The following is a 19935-nucleotide window of genomic DNA, read 5'->3' as shown; positions in this document are numbered from 1 at the left end:
AATGCACTTTCTAGCCAGTCTATGAGTGCTTGAGGTTCTTGGGATGAACATAATTCTGTGGCCAGTAGCAATTACAGTGCAGGTCTAGTTACAGTACAATAGCACACTGGGGATAAATATTCCCAAGGTACAGGTGGGGGAATTGATGTAGACAGAGCATGACTAAATCAGTGGCCCACACAATGAGTCCTTGGCCAAGGGGAGCTTAACCTCAGGTGCCCCTGAGTTACACCTGGGGCACTGATCCTACAACAGCCTCTCACTCGCTCGCTCGCTGATGATGACTGGTGAGTAATCACTTTCATTTTCCCTTTACTACCTCTCTCTCTCTCTCTCTCTCTCTCTCTCTCTCTCTCTCTCTCTCTCTCTCTCTCTCTCTTGTTACCCATGAGTTATGATAACATGTAAGCAGCTTATAGAATTCTTATCAGTAGACGCTGAACACAATGCAACAATTAACTCTTAACGACAGCCGCCTCTAACTATGAGTGACATGTCATAAATTATGTTTGAACTGGCTCCTTCCACTCTGGAGAGTCTCTCCGCCACACAGCCAGACCTCATAAAGTTGCACTCGCAGGCTTAATCCCACTTGGACGGGTGCCCTGCCCCCCCCCCTCTCTCTCTCTCTCTCTCTCTCTCTCTCTCTCTCTCTCTCTCACACACACACACACACACACACACACACACACACGCTCCCAGCCCCAAACTTGGGCACAGTCGCCTTTCCCAACAAGGGAACAATCTTTGTTTCTGTTACCTTATTCGGCCAAAGACCTGAACAACTAGCTATGGCATTAGCAGGGCCTGCAGGCAGGACTCTCGGCAGGCCAGCCAACCTCCAACAAACCCCTTTTTATCCTCTGGTTTCTAGGAAGAATTATGATGGCGGTGCCCTGCTGCTGATGAGTCAGATCTGTGGTGGGCCTGGAGAGAAGTCCTGTAAGTGGGGTGTACTGTAAAACAGGGGCTCCCATTCATCAAGGACCCTGTGTGTAATAAACCACAAAAAACGGGGGGGGGGAGGGGAGGGAGGAAGAGAAGGGGGGAAGCAGCTGCAGAGAGCAGGAACAAACAACCCAGCTCATTCTTTAGGAGCCAAAAGTTTCTAATTTGCTGCTGGGCGGCTCAGCTCCCTGGCATCCTTTAGGAGCGGACAATGTCTGGCACTTGCTTGCACCCAGTTCTGCTCCTAGAAGTTCTGAGGTCCAGGGAACAGCCTTGTTTGGAACCCAAAATGTAGGCACAAGTTGAATAGAGAAAGAAAAGCACCACTCAGGGAGATCAGAAAAAGTTTAAAGTTTCGCTGTGTGGGGGCCCTGAATCTAGCCGACCTACTGGGGGTAGGGGGTGAAATGGTACTTGGCCTTGTCTCTGGAGGCAATTATAAACAAAGCATCATGTGAGCAGTGAGAGAGGAAAGGGAGTCTGATGGATGTATAAGGAAGTTTGTGGGGGGAGGTGAGAGAGCGACATATTCTGGAGCAGCTGAGACCACTAGGTGCTGCTTTTTTGAGGAGCAGGCTAGATATTTTCCCCAGCTTCAAATTGCACAGCCAGCCATGCATCCGCTTGCTAAAAATGCAAGTTTTCAAAATTTTAAAAGTGAAATACCTTGATAAAAAGCATATAGAAAAGGAAGGAGAAGAGATGGGTGTCAAAGAGTTAAGAAATATTTGGTCTAGGCTTGCATTAAGGGGCCTCACAGTCAGGTTGGAAAATCTCATGTGAGACCACCTCTCCTATAAAAGAACCCAGAAGAAAAGTGGAAATTGCAAAATAAACTGGTGCTTCCTACAGTCCTTATTTCCCAGGACCAGGTTCCACACAAATTGAAAATAAATAGCCAATGGATTATATGTGAGGAGTAAAGTAAAAAACCAAAACAGGATTTACCTTTGGACTGATCCAAAATGAGAGTGATTAGTAAAATAATTTTGTAGATTTTGTTTCTTGCACCAAACTTTTCAGAAAAAGTGATTATCTCCCTTTTCACCCATCACCATGCCTCAATATTCCAATCTCAAGAGGGGGAAAAATGCAACAGAATTCAGATTTGTTTTGATAACTATTAATATATTACATGAATGACCTTTAATGCCCATTTTGTGCCTCAGCCAGGTTGCACCTGGGGCAGGTCTTGCCATCTCCCCATCCTTGCTATGTTACTGAAGTTAGGTATGTGTTCTGCAACCGCTTAGTGATTCATAAGAGAGCAGATGGCATGAACACTGACACAGGTTGCAATTCCAGACCATTGGCTCATGTAGTGAAGCTCAGGGTCCTGACAACTTCCCTCTGGAAAATATGCTTCTTACGTGTTTTGAGGTATTGCATTGTACCCAACCCTCAAATAGCAAAATGCACTCGCTTGGATAATGCAATTATTTTAACAGCAGGGAGGACACTTGAAATATGCAGTAGTGTGCAGGTGCCACAAGCCCATGACGTTGGTGGCAATGGAAACCCATTTCATGCCGGCCCTTTTGTTCAGCCTAAAAAGCAGGGGCTCTTCCAGAAATGAGGTGTGTAAAATTCCCTTGTCAATTTCACCCTCCTCCGCCACCTTTCATGGACTTCTTAGTTGGATGCACTGCCCACACAAAACTGACATCGGGGATGGCCTTTTCTTTCTCTCTGGCGAGGGAGACGTTGCTGCTGTAACCACGGTTTGAGGATTAGGCTGAGAGATTAGAAAGGAATCCTTTCATTCTTGGTTTCCCAAGCAGGTGCAAGGCATTGTGGGAATGCCACAGGAAGAACTCCCCCTCCCTTCCCCACTGTTCTTCGCCACAGGGATGGGATAGCACAAATTCCAGGAGTTGTTCTATCACAGCCAAGCCTGGACCCAGCTGACCTCAACGGGAGAGCAAGGGATGCTCAGCAGCATCCCCTGGGATGAGGTGCTTTGTGTGTGTGTAGATATGTGTGAGGATCCACACCCCCCCCTCCCCGGATGCATTAGGGTAGAAGGCATTCCTATGCTTCTGGAATTCCTGCAGGTGTTTCTGAATGCCAAGGGGTCCTTTCAGAGCCTCACATCTGCATCCATCATGTGCATTTGGGCATATGATCAGGCTGTTTGTTTGTTTGTCCGGCTGACTGACGTGGAGTGACTGGAGCTGTTGATCGAAGGTCATCAACAGAATAGCTCTGTTCTCTGGAGTTTACTGGACCCCAACCATCCTGGATGACTCCTGACAGCCTTCTGTTTTTTGGCGGACGCTGCACAGTAGTAGCAGGATTTCTAATAAAGTTGAAAACAATTTGTCTTTTTAGTGTGACAATTGCCTTTGGGGAAGGGGGAGAATGAGCTAGGCTGTGCATTAAAAAAACAAAACGATGAGGATTAATATATCATGCTGTCTCATTGGCTCAATGTGGGTGACAAGATGTTTTTAAAAGATTAATTTTTTAAAAAAATCAACCAGAGCGCTAAGTTTTCGTCAACATAAGCAGCAGATTAATCTAATAAAGCACTCACAGATAATTTGGGGGAGGATTTAATTGGCAGGGCTGAGGGGCACTTTTGTTTTTTTTTCCAGAGACCCTCTTAGCTCCAGCACATTTTAGCATAATATGGACCGGAGAAGACAAGATCAAAAATGGATTTTCCTTTGGAGAATTATTGGCAGGGGTTTAAGTTGTCTCTCCCCACTTTTTCTTTTATGAAAATAAACTTCCTTCACGCTTCTTTTGCTATCCTCAAAATATATTGAGGTTTAGCACTATGCAGACTTATCTATAGTTGACTCTTTAATTAGTCAGTTGATCAATCATTGAGCATACAGGCTTAAAGAGAAAAGGCCCTTTGATTGGCTGGCCGCGGAAGTCGCTGGGGTATGTGTGACTCAAGCCACATCTCCCGGCTGCCTTGCTCCTCACCTCCAGTATCACCAGCATCCTGTTTCCACTATGAGGGTCTGCTGGGCACAGCTCTGGGATTCAAGCGCACCATCAGTACCAACTTCTCTGACTACCTAGCCAGCTAGCACTCCCAAGAGACAGTCCCAGCACAGCAGACCCTGCAATAGGGATAGGGAATCTCAGGCCCTGAGATTCTGCTCTCCGGGCAATTGGGACTCTCCCAAGGCTACAGCCCTCACTTCCCTGCCATTGCACCCATTGTTTGCCTGGTTAGAACTCTGATAGTGCTTCATGTGCAGAAGCCTGTACAAAATGAAAATTTGCATTCATTGCTCTGCCCGTATTGCCTCTATTCCCACCCACCACTGGCAAGTGGCCTCAGAAGGCTGCTCAGTCACTGTGCAGGACACACAGCTGAGCAGCCCGTTCTTTGGGACAGCAAGTGGAAGCAACTTTAGTCAATCAGCAAAACTCTTTTCACTGCTTAAAAAAAATAATCAGTAAAAGTCCTTGTTAGATTATAATTGAATCTCTCTCCCTGGTTTTGGGGAGATAGTTGTGATCAGCTAGCAGCCTGCTTTGTTATCCTAGCATGCTGGTATATCAGGATGTATGTATGATCTCAGCCTGCTCTCCTGAGAGCAGAGGAATCATGCTGAGTGGGAGGCAGTGTACATGGCAGCGTACATGGGCCCACTGGTTTCCCAGCCAGGTGGTGACCAGGCCCAGATCTATTAAACTTCAGCAAGGAGGCTGCAAAGTGTGTCCTCTAACCATGCCCCTGGGACCATGACTTGATGATGCAATGAATATCAGGAGCAAAGAATACGTGTGTGTGTGTGTGTGTGTGTGTGTGTGTGTGTGTACACAAGAATCAAAGTGCCAAATTGAAGTTTCACTTAATATGAGCAGAAAGTGTAAGCGGTAGTTTAAGGATTGGTTGCTAAATGCCCATGAATCAAGATTGCAAAGAAGATAGTAGGAGAACAGGATGAATTTGCTTGTGTTCTTCTTCCCTTCCCATCCCTTTTACCTTTCGTGCCATGCATTTTAAAATTGAAGGTCCAAAAGCAGGGAATTTTTATTTATTAATTTGTAGGCTACTATGGGGTATAAATGCTCTGGATGAACGGATCTTCCAAACAGTGTGACTTACAGCACAAACCTAACTTGGTCTACTTGGGATTAAATTGTGTATAGGACTCAGTGCCTTTAGAAGGCTGCTAGAAAAGGAAGTTCTCTAAATAAACTCGCTTTCAGGATTTGAAAACTATCTTTCAAAGTTCAAAATTCACAACAATTATTTTTTTTGGTGTTTATTTCTTAAAATACAAGCTCGTTTTATAGCATTTTTTCATGTTATGAACTGATTTGAGTAGTCTGCTCTTTGATAATGAAACACACACACTTTAAACTATTTTCCACATTTCAATCCCTGGCAGAGTGCTTCCTAATGAGCCAGAAATTGAAACTTTGCCTCCTTTGTCCTTAACACTGGAAGCAGAATCTCACAGTAATCCACTGTGGATCAATCAATTGTGGACTGAATCCACAGCAGAACAATTTAACAAGCCACCCAGAAAGAGTGAGCTGTTTTGTAGAAAGACGGGGCCCTACATTAAAATATATATACCTTACATTTAAAAGTTTGCTTTCCACAAACTGTAGAGAGTTGCTGAATGATCTCCAGAATGCAAATGCAAGTCGCAAAATAAAACAAAACCAGGGCAAACCCAACAAATCTAATCATTTCTAGAGCTGTTATATTGCTGGCAAGCTATTAAGATTTAAATTCAAGTTGCAAATCAGATTCTCACTATTTCTATCATTGCCAAGGGAAACTTTGGTGAGCAGCCCTACATATTCTTTTCTTTTTTTAAATGAAGAGTTGGTGATGGAAGAGTTAAAGATACAATGAAAGGCTGTTTTTAATTTCAGCATGAGCACCACTGATGCACTCTGAAAATCTATCCTGCAATGCTGAAATCCTAAATTGCCAGTGCCCTGCACCCCACTGGAACATTTCAGTCTGCTGTTAGTGATCCTCAGCATGTGAAAGATTTGAAGGGGGAGGTGAGCTCTCCAAAGAGGGGTTGGAGCTTGGGGTCTTTGTAGCCAAGAGGCAAAACATTGTGAACCTGTGGAGAAGGAACTCAGAAACCCCCTTGAGGCACCGGGAAAGAGACAGAGACAAAAAGCCTGTTACATGCTTGCAAATCACTCCACTGCTGTTATTTTATTTACTGGGGTCCGCAGGAGGATTGTTTCACTTTGCACAATTTTTTAAAGCTTTGTGATCTAGATTCTTTTTCTTCCCTTGCACCCCATCAGAGTGGTGGAGTACCACTTGCACCGAGAAATGTGCAGAGGAAAAAAGACCCCCCAAAGCTAGGGGGGGGGGGGGAAAGGGATGAATTAGAAATTATATTAGGAAAGAGGGAACGAGGGAAAAAGAGAAAAGTATGCGCAGATATCCAGGCCAACATTTTGCACCTGCTTTCAAGTTTGCAGGCTGTATTAAAAACAACCGAAATACTTGTGAAACACTTTGGGCCAGGCTTTCAAAGGCGTGATATCCAAAATTGTTGTTTTAAGCTTCAGGCTGCAGATACCTCTCCAACATGTACATGGGAAACTTTGCTATCCATGAAAGTAACATGGGAATTGATGCAAACAGACCAGTCACCCCAAAGTATGGCGGATTAACGAGTCAACAGCAGCAAACAAATTTACAGCTTCGGTTTTTTTCCTGAGAACTACAATCCAACAAAATGTAAGCATTCTGATTCCCGCTGATGTCAGCAAGAGAGATTAAAGCTCAAGTAAGCCCCACTGAAAGCAGAGGGGCTTCCTTCTGATTAAACATGCATTGGTTTGCATTGTTAGTACCAAATGCATTTTCGTATAAAGTGGTTTAACTTTGGCTGGATGCTGCCCATTAATTCGTTCAATGCTGTTATATATACCGTAAAATGAATAAAAGAGAGGACATGGTCTGGCCAGTAATAAAACACTGAAAACACATGGATTTCAATAGGAGAGAATCAAACATAGGTCATCAACAATGCTAGTGATACTCATTGAAATTAAGAGACATTCAATTTCAGAGGGTCTGCTCTGAGTATGACTTAGATGGGCATGTGTTTAACTCTCCCACTGAAATGGATGAGACATGGATGCATAACTTTGATAGACCATGCCCTATGTATTAATAAATGTTTATTGTTTAGCACTGTGATTTAAAATTCTCAAATCAGCTAAGTGCACTTCAAGCAGCAATTCAGCACAAGGTAACCTGGGACCAAGTCCTTTTGAACTCAATGAGTTTCTGGCTAGACGTGTGCATGATTATGCCTGTAGTCTGTGTTTGAAGGTTGCTAATTTATACTTGAGCTGCCTGTCCTTGTGCCCAACTAATAAGATTAATTTGATGTGAGTTTTAAGAAAATCATCAGTCCTTTGCTCTAGCTTCCTGATTGTGGCATAGTGTCATCAGAATGATGTGGTTTGGGGCTGATGTGTCTTTCTTTAGAGCAGAAGGCCTAGAACAGGGATGGAGGAACCTTCATGGCCTTCCAGATTTTGTTGGACTACAATGCCCATAATCCCTGACCATGGCCATGCTGGGAGTTGTAGTCCAACAACTCCAGATAGGCCTCATGTTCCGTATCCCTAGTCTATGCCTTATGAACCTATGACAACTGACTAAATTGGCAATAAGTAAGTGACACATATACTAGGAGGTCATGATTTAGAAGGTTGGTCACATAGTTCTGTGTGTGCAGATGCTGGAAAGCAGACTTCTGTGTTGAACAAATTCTAGATTAAGGCAGCTACCAAATTCCACTGAAAGTATAACTGGAGGAAAATTGGGGTTCAGCAACTGAGGGATAGTGTTTTGACATTTCTGAGAGTCTCACCTCTCCTGGTAAGCCAGAAATCACTGGTTGAGACAGTGTTTTAAACTGTTTTTAGTGGATTGTAGCCAGTGCTGGCCCTACTTAGAGTAGACCCATTGAAATTGATGGACCTAAATTAATTTCAGTGTGCATAATCAGTGTAGGACTGCCATTGGATACAGCTCAGAATGTTTTTAACTGTTTTTCAATTACTTAATTTTTTAAAAAAACTTTTTGAGTATCAATGTGTTTGCTGCCCAGGGTAGCAAGGTGTACAAGGTGGGATATTTGTTGATATAACAGTAGCAGCAGCAACAGCAATAATGCATTCTTGGGGTGGGGGTGGGGATAGCTTAGTGATATGGCATTTGCTTTGCATATAGAAGGCTTTTGGTTCAATTCCTGGCATCTCCATCAAGTGCTAGGTGATGGGAAAAACCATTTCTGAGATCCCAGATAACCCCTGTTGGTCAGAAGACTACACTGGGCTAGATACTGAGACAGTGTGGTATAGTGGTCATAGCAGGGGTCAGCAAACTTTTTCAGTAGGGGGCTGGTCCACTGTTCCTTAGACCTTGTGGAGGGCCAGACTATATTTTTTTGGGGGGGGGAATGAACAAATTCCTATGCCCTACAAATAACCCAGAGATGCATTTTAAATAAAAAGCACACATTCTACTCATGTAAAAACACGCGGATTCCTGGACAGTCCGCTGGCCGGATTGAGAAGGCAATTGGGCCAGATCCGGCCCCCGGGCCTTAGTTTGCCTACCCATGGGTCATAACCTCTGACTAGGACCGGCGACACCCACGCTCAGATTTTCACTATGCCATGAAACTTGTTTTGTGATTTTGAGTCAGTCACTCTTTCTCAGTCTAGCCTACCTCAAAGGGTTGCTGTGGGATAAAATGGAAGTACATTGCGACTTGCATACCAAGTATACTGCCTGATGGAAGATTATAATTTGAAACCCATTTTCTTGCAACATTTCCTCAACTGAACCCCTTCCCCCCTAAACATGTGGTACCTATATGTCTCCTTTCACGAAGCAGCTTTTTGTGTTTGAGTGTGTGTTTTTAATTGGGATGGAATGTTTTTTTGGAGGAGAAACCCATCTCTCATCATGCCTCAGGTAGCCGCCACCCCCCATTTTAATACTAAATACAAAGAACCAACTGGATATCCCGATCCTGTCTTTCACCTAGCCAAGCCATGTGATTCTGAATTCATACAGTGCCATTTTGACTTCTAGTTCATCTGAAAGCACTGTAAGATCTTCTTGGTTGTGTGATAGCTTTTAAAGGGCAAAGTTGAGAAGGGGCAAAGCCATTTCACTCTTGCCTTATTCCTCAGCAATAAATTACTTTAATGTTTATTGTATCCTATTGTACAATAAAATTGTGGGTGTGTGGGTGTGCGTGTGTGGTGTTGTCGTTGTCACTGCTGCTGCTGCTGCTCCTTTAGGGTGCAATCGCTCAAGCTCAGCCATTAGAAATAGGTCAGAACTTGAGATAAAGTTTAGATAATACATATGTGCAGTGTGTGGTTTGTGGTGCAGGAGAGAAAATACCAGCAACAAGGGGCGGGGGAATTTCAGTTGATGAAATCCCTCTCCTGGAGAAACGGTTTACTGCGTAGTCCCCCCCACTCCCTGCCCTTGTTCTCTTTTGCCTCCCAACCAGTGGGGCTGGTAAGAAAAGCACTCTGCAGAGTTGGGGAGGCGGGAGACAGAACGGAGGAGAGAGATGAAAAAAGAGAGAGTCACTTGCAAACAACACAAAAATGCTGTCTTTAGACAGCTCCAACTTAGGAAGTTGAAAAGAGAACAGGTAATAAGTGTGTAAGCCTGAAAAGGTAGCTTCTTCCTCCTGGGTGACAGGTTTTCGGAGGTATTTGCAAGGTGCCTGAGCTGGTAATTAGCACCCAGAGCCAGATGCAGGAAATAGTTCTGGTCACCTCAGACACAGAATGCATAATAAGCTGAAGGGCTTGCTTTTCAATGGGTGATTGACTCCGAACAAAGGCCCCAAACAGAAGAGAGTGCAGGACTTAGAGAACGGTAACCCAAGAGCCACTGGGCTCCTTTCCCATCAGTTTGCAGGGCTCCCCACCACCACCCCGTCACTCTCTTCTAAAGGCTGATAACATATTAAACATTTTGCAAGGCAACGTTTTCTTTAGCGGAAGAAAGAGCAAGGATCTAATGCGTTAGAAAGAAACGTTTTGATGGATAAGGGAAACATATACTGTTCGCAGCCAAAGAGAAATCGTTGGTGATTTATTCCCTACAGATACCGTCAGAAGAACTTGCTTTAAAAACAAAACAAAACTGCATTCCTTCGCAGGGGGTTATTTAGGCAGAAGTCTGCAAGCCACTTGGGACCGAAGTTGATTTTGCCTCCTTGATATCAAATGTTTCAATGAATTAATTCAGTCGGGATGCACTGGAGTCTTTTCTTTCTTTCTTTCTTTCTTTCTTTCTTTCTTTCTTTCTTTCTTTCTTTCTTTCTTTCTTTCTAAAAAAATCTTTTTATTTTACAAGATTTATATAACACTTGATTGTAATACCTCAAAGCAGTTTATGAAAAGATTAGAACAAAATTATCAGTCAAAACACAGTTAAGAACAGCTATTCAACATGTTCAAAGAATGATCGAATATAAACTGAAAAACACACGCCACCATTCTACATGTTTAGATAACGGTAAAGGTAAAGGGACCCCTGATCGTTAGGTCCAGTCATGACTGACTCTGGGGTTGCGGCGCTCATCTCGCTTTATTGGCCGAGGGAGCCGGCGTACAGCTTCTGGGTCATGTGGCTGGCATGACTAAGCCGCTTCTGGCGAACCAGAGCAGCACATGGAAACGTCGTTTACCTTCCCGCCAGAGTGGTACCTATTTATCTACTTGTACTTTGATGTGCTTTCGAACTGCTAGGTTGGCAGGAGCAGGGACCGAGCAACGGGAGCTCACCCTGTCGCAGGGATTCAAACTTCTGATCGGCAAGTCCTAGGCTCTGTGGTTTAACCCACAGCGCCACCCGCGTCCCTTACATGTTTAGATAGGCTCGCCTAAAATGTTTTTAGTGGGTGAACAATGAGTGCACCTGCCTGATCTCAATAAGCAGGAAGTTCCAAAGTGTGCTGCCACACTCAAAGATCAATTTCTTACATATGTGTAACAAGACCTATGTGGTGCCTGTACCAGTGCCAGTTCCACAGATCGAAGAGGCTGAGTGGGCATATATGGGGGGAAGACTTTGGGCTGGTCTAGCAGGGCTCTCTTGTTTTATGTTGCCTCTCTCTTGGATCAGAGACCGTGTGCCTCTGTCTACCACCTGCTGGGAACTGTGAATGGGGAGTGTTGCTTTTGGTCCCTAGTTAAGGTCAGCCAAACCTCAGGGACCTGGAGAACCACCAGACCTGCCCCATCAGAGGCTCTCATTGATCCAAGGTTTGTGGCAATCCTCAAATTATGGGAAGAAAGGTGAGGCATTGTAGCCCCAGCAAGATAGCAGAGGCAAAGCACTGGTGGGCAGGTAACAATTGCTCAGCTGAATTCTCAAAGTACCTGTTCCCATTTCTTAGTGATAGAGCTGGATGGAGCTTTCCCTACAGCCCTTGTGAGCAACTGGAAGACTTGATAACCATCATTGTATCTGATGTACGCTCATGCATACCTTTTCTATCATTTTCAGAAGTCTGTGTGGAAGTTTCTCATTTTGCGAATCTTCGATTCTTCACATTTCCCTCTAAGTTTGCAATTTCTTAAAAAAGATCCTCATGAAAGGTTGTCAGCATTTTCTGCTAATATACGTGTGTTAGCATGCAATTTTCTCCAATACGCATAGATTTGTAAGCAATTTCCTCTAATGCCTTTTTGTGTTAATTTAGGCATATTATTTATTTATTTATTTGCCTGCCCTTCACACTAAGGTCTCAGGTCAGGTTACGACAATTAAAATACAGTATCACACAGTACTAAAAACAGCTTAAGATAACTTAACACTGCAAAAATAAGGTGAGTTCTAAAAACATACATCTCAAGTGTCAAAAGCCAGAGAGAACAGGGTCATCATCAGCATTTGCCAAAAACCCTGAAATGAGTCCCACAAATGATATATTGGTTTATGCATACTTTCTCCAGTAAATGCTTTATTTGGTTGGAGAACATTGCAAAATTTGGAGAAGCGCGAATTTCCAAGGATGGAAATTACGGGTGGAAATTTCCAGAAATGGAAATTAAGGGTTGCAGAATCAGTGAATGCAAATTAGGCAGATTCACCTTTAAATGCAAACTGAATTGAATTTCTCCCACCACCCTTAAGACCACCCCAAAATGCTTGTCCGCAGGCACACTATCTGTGGCTTAGCTCTTTTATCTGAGCTGTTCCTCAGCCTTTCTGGCTGGCTTGTCCAGTGCCATTTTATTAGCACGGCATCTCCTTTGACATTCGGTGGCATGACTTCTTACGCAGTTTAAAATAAATCGCCCCCATGGCTGCCTTTCTGAGCCCTCTGCTTTCAATTAAATCCATCATCAACTTTAAAGGTATAGCCTCAATATATAGGGTTTACAATGACCCTGAAATACCTTTATCCACACCATCTGAGACTCCTTGAACAACCTTCTGTGGACTCCAGCTTGTGGTTTAAAATACCTAGACACATGGCTTTGCTGTTAGATCCTGTAGCAAAGTACAAGCATCAAGCTGTTTAAAGTCTTTCAAGGTATGACCAAGGCTCGAACTGTCCTCCGCAGTGAGAAATCAGGGGAAGCCTAAATCTCTGGAGGCATTGAATAAAAGATTTTAAAAGCCTTCTTGTGAGTTAAAGACTTCCTTGTTTCATTCCAGCACACGTAGCCTTTTAATCACGTGTGTTTCTGCCAGAGCATCATCACAACTCGTACCACATTGTGGGCACACAGGAATCCTTTGCCCATTGAACTTCTGCCTTTTCATTTGTTTCTGGTTTCTGGTTTTATTTTATTTTCTTAAAGCAGGGATACCAGCTTACATTTGATTGCCTGGAGTTTAAAGACATTTCTGGACTCAATTATGCTATAAAAAAAGCTATTGTTTTGCCCAGAAGGGCTACTCTGCAGAGATAACCAGCAATATGCCAGGGCTTCTCCAGGCCTCAGAAAGGGAGGTCGTAACAACTTCATAGAGAAAACGGCGAGCTGTGCAGATGGATCAAAGGCAGCAAATGCCACAAAGTAGCAATTTAGATCTAGGACTCTGTATCTGCAGGAAGACACAAAGACTGGAGGCCATTATCCTCCAAGGTGCCCAAGCAGTCGCTTTGCGTTCTGACCTTTCAAAAAATAAAATAAAAAAATGCCACATCATCAATCTTCTTTAACTGTTGCAAGAAGAGATGTCACAGCTGATTTACCGACTGACCAAAGGTTGCAACACTAAACATACTAGGGAATAAAGACCATTGGATCTGGCAAAACTGTTTAGGGTTCTATGGTAGGGGTGCTTCTACATTGTAGACTCCAGGATGATAATGCAACATCTGCACATCACCGTCCTCAAACTGCCACCCTATTTCCCTCCCTATCCCACCCAGTAATAGAGATTAACTGATTCTGTTTTTTTAAAAAATGGATTTTCTACAGAACTGGTAAATCCAGATTGCATGGGGGAATAATGAGATGGCATTTCAAGGAAGTTGTCGTCATGTGTGAACTGCTCTGAGCTTTTCGGGGTTTGTTTGTTTTTACGATCCAGTGGTGTATAAATTTTAAGTAATTAATTAATTAGTTAATTAATTAATGAAGATGCATGAGCAGCACTAAGTCCACAATAAGCTGCTGTGTGGAGGCACCGTCCCTCTTTGTTTCTGTATTCTCCTAGAGGGCATCTGCATGCTGCTCAGGCCAGAGGACAGTCCTTCAAGATTCAGGACCGCTTCGATTAAAAATGATGCCATTTATAGGAACACAGGAATCTTGCTTATATTAAGCCTGCCCATCAACCCATCTAGCTTGATATTGTCAACACCGATTGGTAGACGCTCCCCAGGGTTTCAGATACAAACCTTTTCCAGTCCTACCAGGAGAAGTCAGGGATTGAACTTGGGCTCAGGGTAGTTATCCCTACTGGTGTGACATGATGTGCTTCTCCTGCAAACTGGCTTGAAGATTCTGATCTGACAGGTGGCAGGATGGTATGTCTATGGAAACATAAGCACAAACAAAGTGTTTTATCAAGCTAGATGCTATACAAAGCTACAAAGACAGGTCCAGTCTAAAATTTAGTACATGGTGAAAGACTAAACAAGGAAGAGGTGGAGCCCAAATCTTGCCACACCCTCCTCCGTTGCTCCTCTCTCTCCTTTCCCTCACTTTAGTCCTTCATGAGATCTGATCTCTTTGGCCTAACATGGATCCTGCTACCCCAACTATGCATGTGTGAAAGGGAACTGCAGCCCCCAGGATCCCTGGCAGGGGAAGCCATGACCAATTCAGGTTTATAGCACAGACAAAACTTAAGTTCATTTATTTTTAAAATATACGGGAGATCCTTAGAATTCTGATAGCTGCGCCAGAGCCTGGAATGCTCAAGCCTAGATTCCTGCTATTAATAGCTGGTTTCCAGATCCCTTTAATAATAAAGGAACTCCAGCAGATGAAAAACTGATCTCTCTCTCCTCACTTAAATTTAATCTGCCATTCTTTGCCAGCAGCACACATAGCTGAGAGGGTCAGGGAATCATTGTGAGAGTGGAAAAAACACAATTAATTTGGTATCAAAAGGTAATAGGATAAGGCCTTGGAAACTCTTGCCTATTGTTCTGTAGAATTAACTTCTGTAGGTCAGATGCCGCTGGTCACTGACCTCAAACTAAACAAGATATGAACAGGCTGGTTACAAAAAAAGAAATGAGTGCTTTTTATTGATCCTAGCCTGACTTCTGTAAGGGAGGTGTCTTTATCGCTCCTTCCTTCCTTCCTCCCTTCCTTCCTCCCTTTTCCTAAAGGATAGCCAAACAAAAAACATTTCACATTTGACATATAACTACATATAATTTCAACCATTTGTTGTACGAAAGGCACCCAACTTTTGATGTGTAATCTTTCAGCTCATCTCCTACCCCTTTCAGGTGCTATCTGAAGCCATTCCCCCCTCAGCACTTGAACTCTGGAGAGGTATATAATGATCGACCCATTTCTGGGGAACTTGTACCACCTGGCCCACAATTCTATTCACAAGAAGAGAGCAAGAGCAGGCAGGGGAACTCCCTTGAGGTACCTGCAAGGTTCTTTTCTTCTTCTTTTTCTTCTCTCTTTTTCTTTTGGGTCTGTGTTTTTCTTTAGATTAGTTTTTTTTATCCTTGAGAAAAAGGTTTCTGATATTAATCTTTGAATTCTTTTTCGAACACTAATAAAATTTATTTTTTAAAAAACAGATATCTGCAGGGTGACTTGAATGACTTCAGTATGCTAAACCTGCAACTGTACATACACTTATTGGGAGTAATTGGACATTTTTCTGAGCAAACATTGCCAAATTCAGGGGTGCCCAAACTTTTTTCAAAAAGGGCCAGATTTGATGAAGTGAACATGCAGGAGGGCCGACCAAAGTTCTTGAGCTTTTTTTGCAATTCTACCCTCAAAGTTGTTCAGCTTTTAAAAGGATTTTACCCCAGGACATACTGGAGCCAGATTAAATTGACCAGAGGGCCAGATTAGGCCCCTGAGATGGACTTTGGACATGCCTGGCCTAATTTCATATGCGCCCACTTGACTACTTTGGTCTGAGCAGATAGCCCTGTTACAGGAGCCGTGAGTTCTGCAGCTGTACAAAATCAATCTTTTCTTCAAATGGCCCCTAAACTTTGGAACTCCCTGCTTGAAACATTTTTGCTTTGGCAAGGCTATCCTTTTTATCGGTAATGTTAGTATTTCTCATAAACCGCATAGAGGCTTTCCTGCAATCAAGGCATTTAAATGGATGAAATAACAATGCACTGCCTAATTTTGGGTGGATGAAAACCTTGTGAAATGGATTTCAGACATGTCACGTCTGAGCACAACTAATTGATATTGTGCCCATAGAAGGGGCTCCAAGACTTGATCAAGGACCCTCATATGCCAGCGTTCCTCAGCCAGATATTTTGGGCCACCACGCCCATTTTCCTGCTTAGTTGGAGCTATCAAAGGCTGAAGTTGCCAACCAGTCTAATCGCAAGCCTGGCACTAGGGACGGTAGTGAACTTGGAGAGGTAGAATTTCCAGGCATTCTGAAGCTATGCAAGCAAAAAACCCAACTCACCCCCCCCCCCAGAAACAAACAAATAAATACATGGAAATTTTGGGGAAATGTGAAATATATATACAACAATACGTATTTTCTTATTGAACCCAAACACATTTTTAATGCTTTAAGAACATGAAGCCGCTTTAGGAACCACCCTGAGCCCCCCCTTACAAACTTGTGGCATATAAATTTCATTAAATGAATGAATGTATAGCTGTCACATCAACTTCAGAACTGGAACACTGGTGCAAGCGCAGGAAGTTTTCTGTTCTGCAACAGGCTGTGTGGGTCCACCTCGCTCAATATTGTCTACACCAATTGGCATGAAGGCAACAGAGCTCCAGAGCGCCTCTAACGTGTGAAGAGCAGAGAGGGCGATAAGAGGTGGGTCAGGGACAGTAAGCAGTGGTAATGTGAGGAGGGAATGAGTGTCTGAATGGGTCTGTATTTCCTTCTGAGCAAGCTTCCAGAGGCCCCAAGCCAGCGGCAGGCAGGGCAAGAGGCAAAAAGGGGAGGAGCAATGAATGCAAATTTCACTTTTGGTAGTATAGGCTAGTTTCTACACATGCTCATGCACCCCCTCCCTCCTCAAAACTTCCACCCAGGCAGGCAAGAGGCATTATTAGAGATCAAGGAGAAATTTCAGCCAGACAACACCATTTGGGCTGCGAAACAGGGCCACGGAGGCATGTTGCTTGGGGAGCATTCCAAGGGCCAAGTGGAGAGACACAGAGGGCCGCATTTCATCCCCAGGCTTGAGAGTCCACATCCCTGGAATAGGGTTTTAATATCACCAATATTAAAGAAGAGAAGAGAAGACTCCCTGGAAAAGACCCTGATGTTGGGAAAGATGGAGGGCACAAGGAGAAGGGGACGACAGAGGACGAGATGGTTGGACAGTGTTCTCGAAGCTACCAGCATGAGTTTGACCAAACTGCGGGAGGCAGTGGAAGACAGGAGTGCCTGGCGTGCTCTGGTCCATGGGGTCACGAAGAGTCGGACACGACTAAACGACTAAACAACAACAAAATCACCAATATGAAGACGTGGGATGCCATTTGAACAGTCTGCCTAAAGCATGGAAATATATTGAGTTGTCTCTGCATGCACAACCAAATGTGCATGTGTGTGCATGTAAGTGTGTGCATGTGCATGTATACACACAAGAACAACATTAATAATTTATTATTTAAATGCCTCCCATCTGACTGGGTTGCCCCAGCCACTCTGGGTGGCTTCCAACAAACACACGTATAAACTGAATTAAATAACAGAGCATCTTTAAGGGTGCCAGAATCAACTGCTTGAGGCACTGATTTATTCTACCCAATAATTGAGCTGGCCCTGGCATTTTCTACTTGAGCAGGGACTTGACACCAGGTCTTCTCAGTCCAGCTCTGCTTCTCTAACCACCGATTTGGCTGTGGATTCCGAAGGCCAATTGATTGATTCTTGTAATGCCTAATTCATGCCAGATTTCAGGAATGGTCATCTTGCATCTTCAGAGCCTACGTATCTTATACTTGGCATGGGATCATTTTCATTAAACACATTGTGATGACAGGGCTTTGCTTGGTTTTTGATTACAGCTGGGTCTTCCTCGGCACGCTGAGTCGCACATCACTGTGGAGACACCCAAAGCCTCAGTGTTTGAACACATATTCAGGGTCATGATGATATCCACGATAAGCTTAACTTCTGTGCCAAATGTTTGGAAAGGGTTCACCTGCTTCTCTGAAGGCATCCAGGTGCAAAGGCAGGTATTTGTGGACTAGGAACAGGCTAAACATGCACGCCTACATGTGTACACAGTGTTGATGAATAGCACATCAGAGGAAGGTGGCACAAAGGCAGCGATATGTCAAGAGAACTTCTCCTGATTTTTTAAGAATAAAAACTGCCCTTCCAAATATTCCTTGCTTTTCGGAGAGTTCCCCTTCAGTTTCCTATCCTCTTTGTTACTGCTGCGCAGTCTTTGAGTGAGTCACCAACGGCAGCTGCAGAAGCCTTGATCAAACCACCAGGGCCAACCCAGATCCTATTACCCTCTCTTTCGTCACTGCCAAAGTGATCCAGCAAGTTTGTGGGATTATTGTAAAGCCAGAGAGCAATGGCGCTAGGAACACTTTCAGTTTGCAAGTCTGGGAGAGTTTTCACAGGTGACAATAAAAGCATCTTTGATGGGTATGATCCATTCTCCTAAGGGCATAGCGATGTAGGACTTACACATGTCAGGCCATTGTCTACACTGACTGACAGCAGGGTTGTCTCTAGGGTTTCAGGTGTAAGTAACTCCCAGTGAGATTGTTGGACAACTCCCAACGAGATGGTTGGACAGTGTTCTCCAAGCTACCAGCATGAGTCTGACCAAACTGCGGGAGGCAGTGGAAGACAGGAGTGCCTGGCGTGCTCTGGTCCATGGGGTCACGAAGAGTCGGACACAACTAAACAACAACAACAACTCCCAGCCATACCTAGAGATGCTCAGGATTGAACCTGGGACCTTCTGCATGCAAAGCAGATGTTCTACCACCAACCTCCAGCCCTTCCCTGTTTGAGCATGTTTGAGAACAGGAGAAGTGATCCGCACAGAAATCGGCACAACTCTCTTCCTTCTCCGGCTTCACTGTACAGTGGCCATTACTCAGAACAGAATATCCCCTATCCTTCTCAACTCCTGGCTACTTGCCTGCAAATTACCCATGTCTGTGTAGGGTGCGAGACCTTCTCCTAGGTCTTCCCACGTTTCCCCCCTCCCAGAAATAATATGTTCACACTGCATTTTGTGCCTGTCTCCCCTTTCTCTTTTTCATCGCCACTCTTTACCAACACGTCAGCATAAGTAAATCTACAAAAGCAGCTTTGCAAAGATGTGCTCTGTTTGAGGGTCAAAAGGTCAGCACACAGAGGTGAAAAAGAAGAAATAATTTGCATGATTTCCTTAACTGTGGGAGATCTTTTGTGTGTTGGGCAAATTCCCCCAAGGTGTCCCCTGTTGAGAAGATTTGTAGAAGAAATCTTTGGTAAGGTCCACCCCCCCCTTTCTTTGAGAATCTGTAGAATTCAAATTAGGCAAACCCCCCTCCCAAATTCATCATTTAAACAGCTACACAAAATAGATTAAGGGTGACTCAAATTGGTCACACAACAGAGGGTAGCTGGAATGATTTAATTTTTTTTGTCAAACTTAAAAATCAGATGCATTTTCCAGATTTTGAAATCCAGATTTTTGATGTCAGAAATTTTGAACTGAAATTTAACATGAAAAGCCCAAATCTCTTTTAACTGGTTGCTACGAATGAACAAACAAACAAACAAACAAACAAACAAAGTCTATTGTGCTAGCTGCTGGATGCTGATTCAGAATGCCCCTTTTCTGTCAGAAACTCAACATTTGATGCCATCTCATATGTAGCAGTCAGTATTTAACACTATCATAAAATACTGACTGCTATAGATCAGATGGTGACAAATGCTGCAGCTGAAGCTTGAATATTGTCCAAGTATTCACACTGCCAGAGACCCTACCCTTGCCATGTTGCTTTAGATACCCACTTTAAAGTGTTTCTCATTTCAGCAAAGCCTATCCACATGGATAATTTAGCTACGTATGCTTGTTTTCTGATCTGTGCTACGGGTAATGTTATTTTGTTTTATGTACATTGATGCAAGGGTTTGTTTTTATTATGTAGCTTAGACATTTTTCAAAATAAATAAAAATGCTATACTTGAACAAACATCTTTAAAAAATAGAATGTGGTTTTGCTTTATGCAGCTACATGGTTATGAAAAGGGAGACATTTAAAAATTCATGTGAACTCACATAAATACAAATAGACTAGGGCAGATTGTTCCAGCCGCTTTGGCAAACCTGGAAGTGGAAACTAAAGGCTGCC

The 19935-nt window shown here is 43.6% G+C and overlaps 1 protein-coding gene across 5 annotated transcripts in view; it reads left to right on the top strand.

The window, feature by feature from the left end:
- The window catches only part of LOC308585080 (uncharacterized protein), a 459744-nt gene that overhangs the window by 427942 nt on the left and 11867 nt on the right, over positions 1–19935 (top strand). The window contains exons 10-12 of one of the 5 annotated variants that reach the window (XM_081190629.1): positions 875–942; positions 2122–2178; positions 6469–6640. The exons of 1 other annotated variant lie outside the window; for it this stretch is intronic. In XM_081190629.1, coding sequence (XP_081046755.1) covers positions 875–942; positions 2122–2178; positions 6469–6620 — 277 coding nt within the window. In that variant the 3' untranslated portion in view covers positions 6621–6640. Of the gene's footprint in view, positions 1–874; positions 943–2121; positions 2179–6468; positions 6641–11464; positions 11622–19935 lie in introns of all 5 variants that reach the window. 3 more of the 5 variants (XR_014007077.1, XM_081190630.1, XR_014007076.1) reach the window with 3 other exon arrangements.

Source organism: Podarcis bocagei (assembly GCF_964188305.1).
Source record: "Podarcis bocagei genome assembly, chromosome: 4".
In the NCBI taxonomy this organism is placed as follows: Eukaryota; Metazoa; Chordata; class Lepidosauria; order Squamata; family Lacertidae; genus Podarcis; species Podarcis bocagei.
Note: the sequence above shows the minus strand (reverse complement) of the source record. Positions and strands in the feature narration are given on the sequence as shown.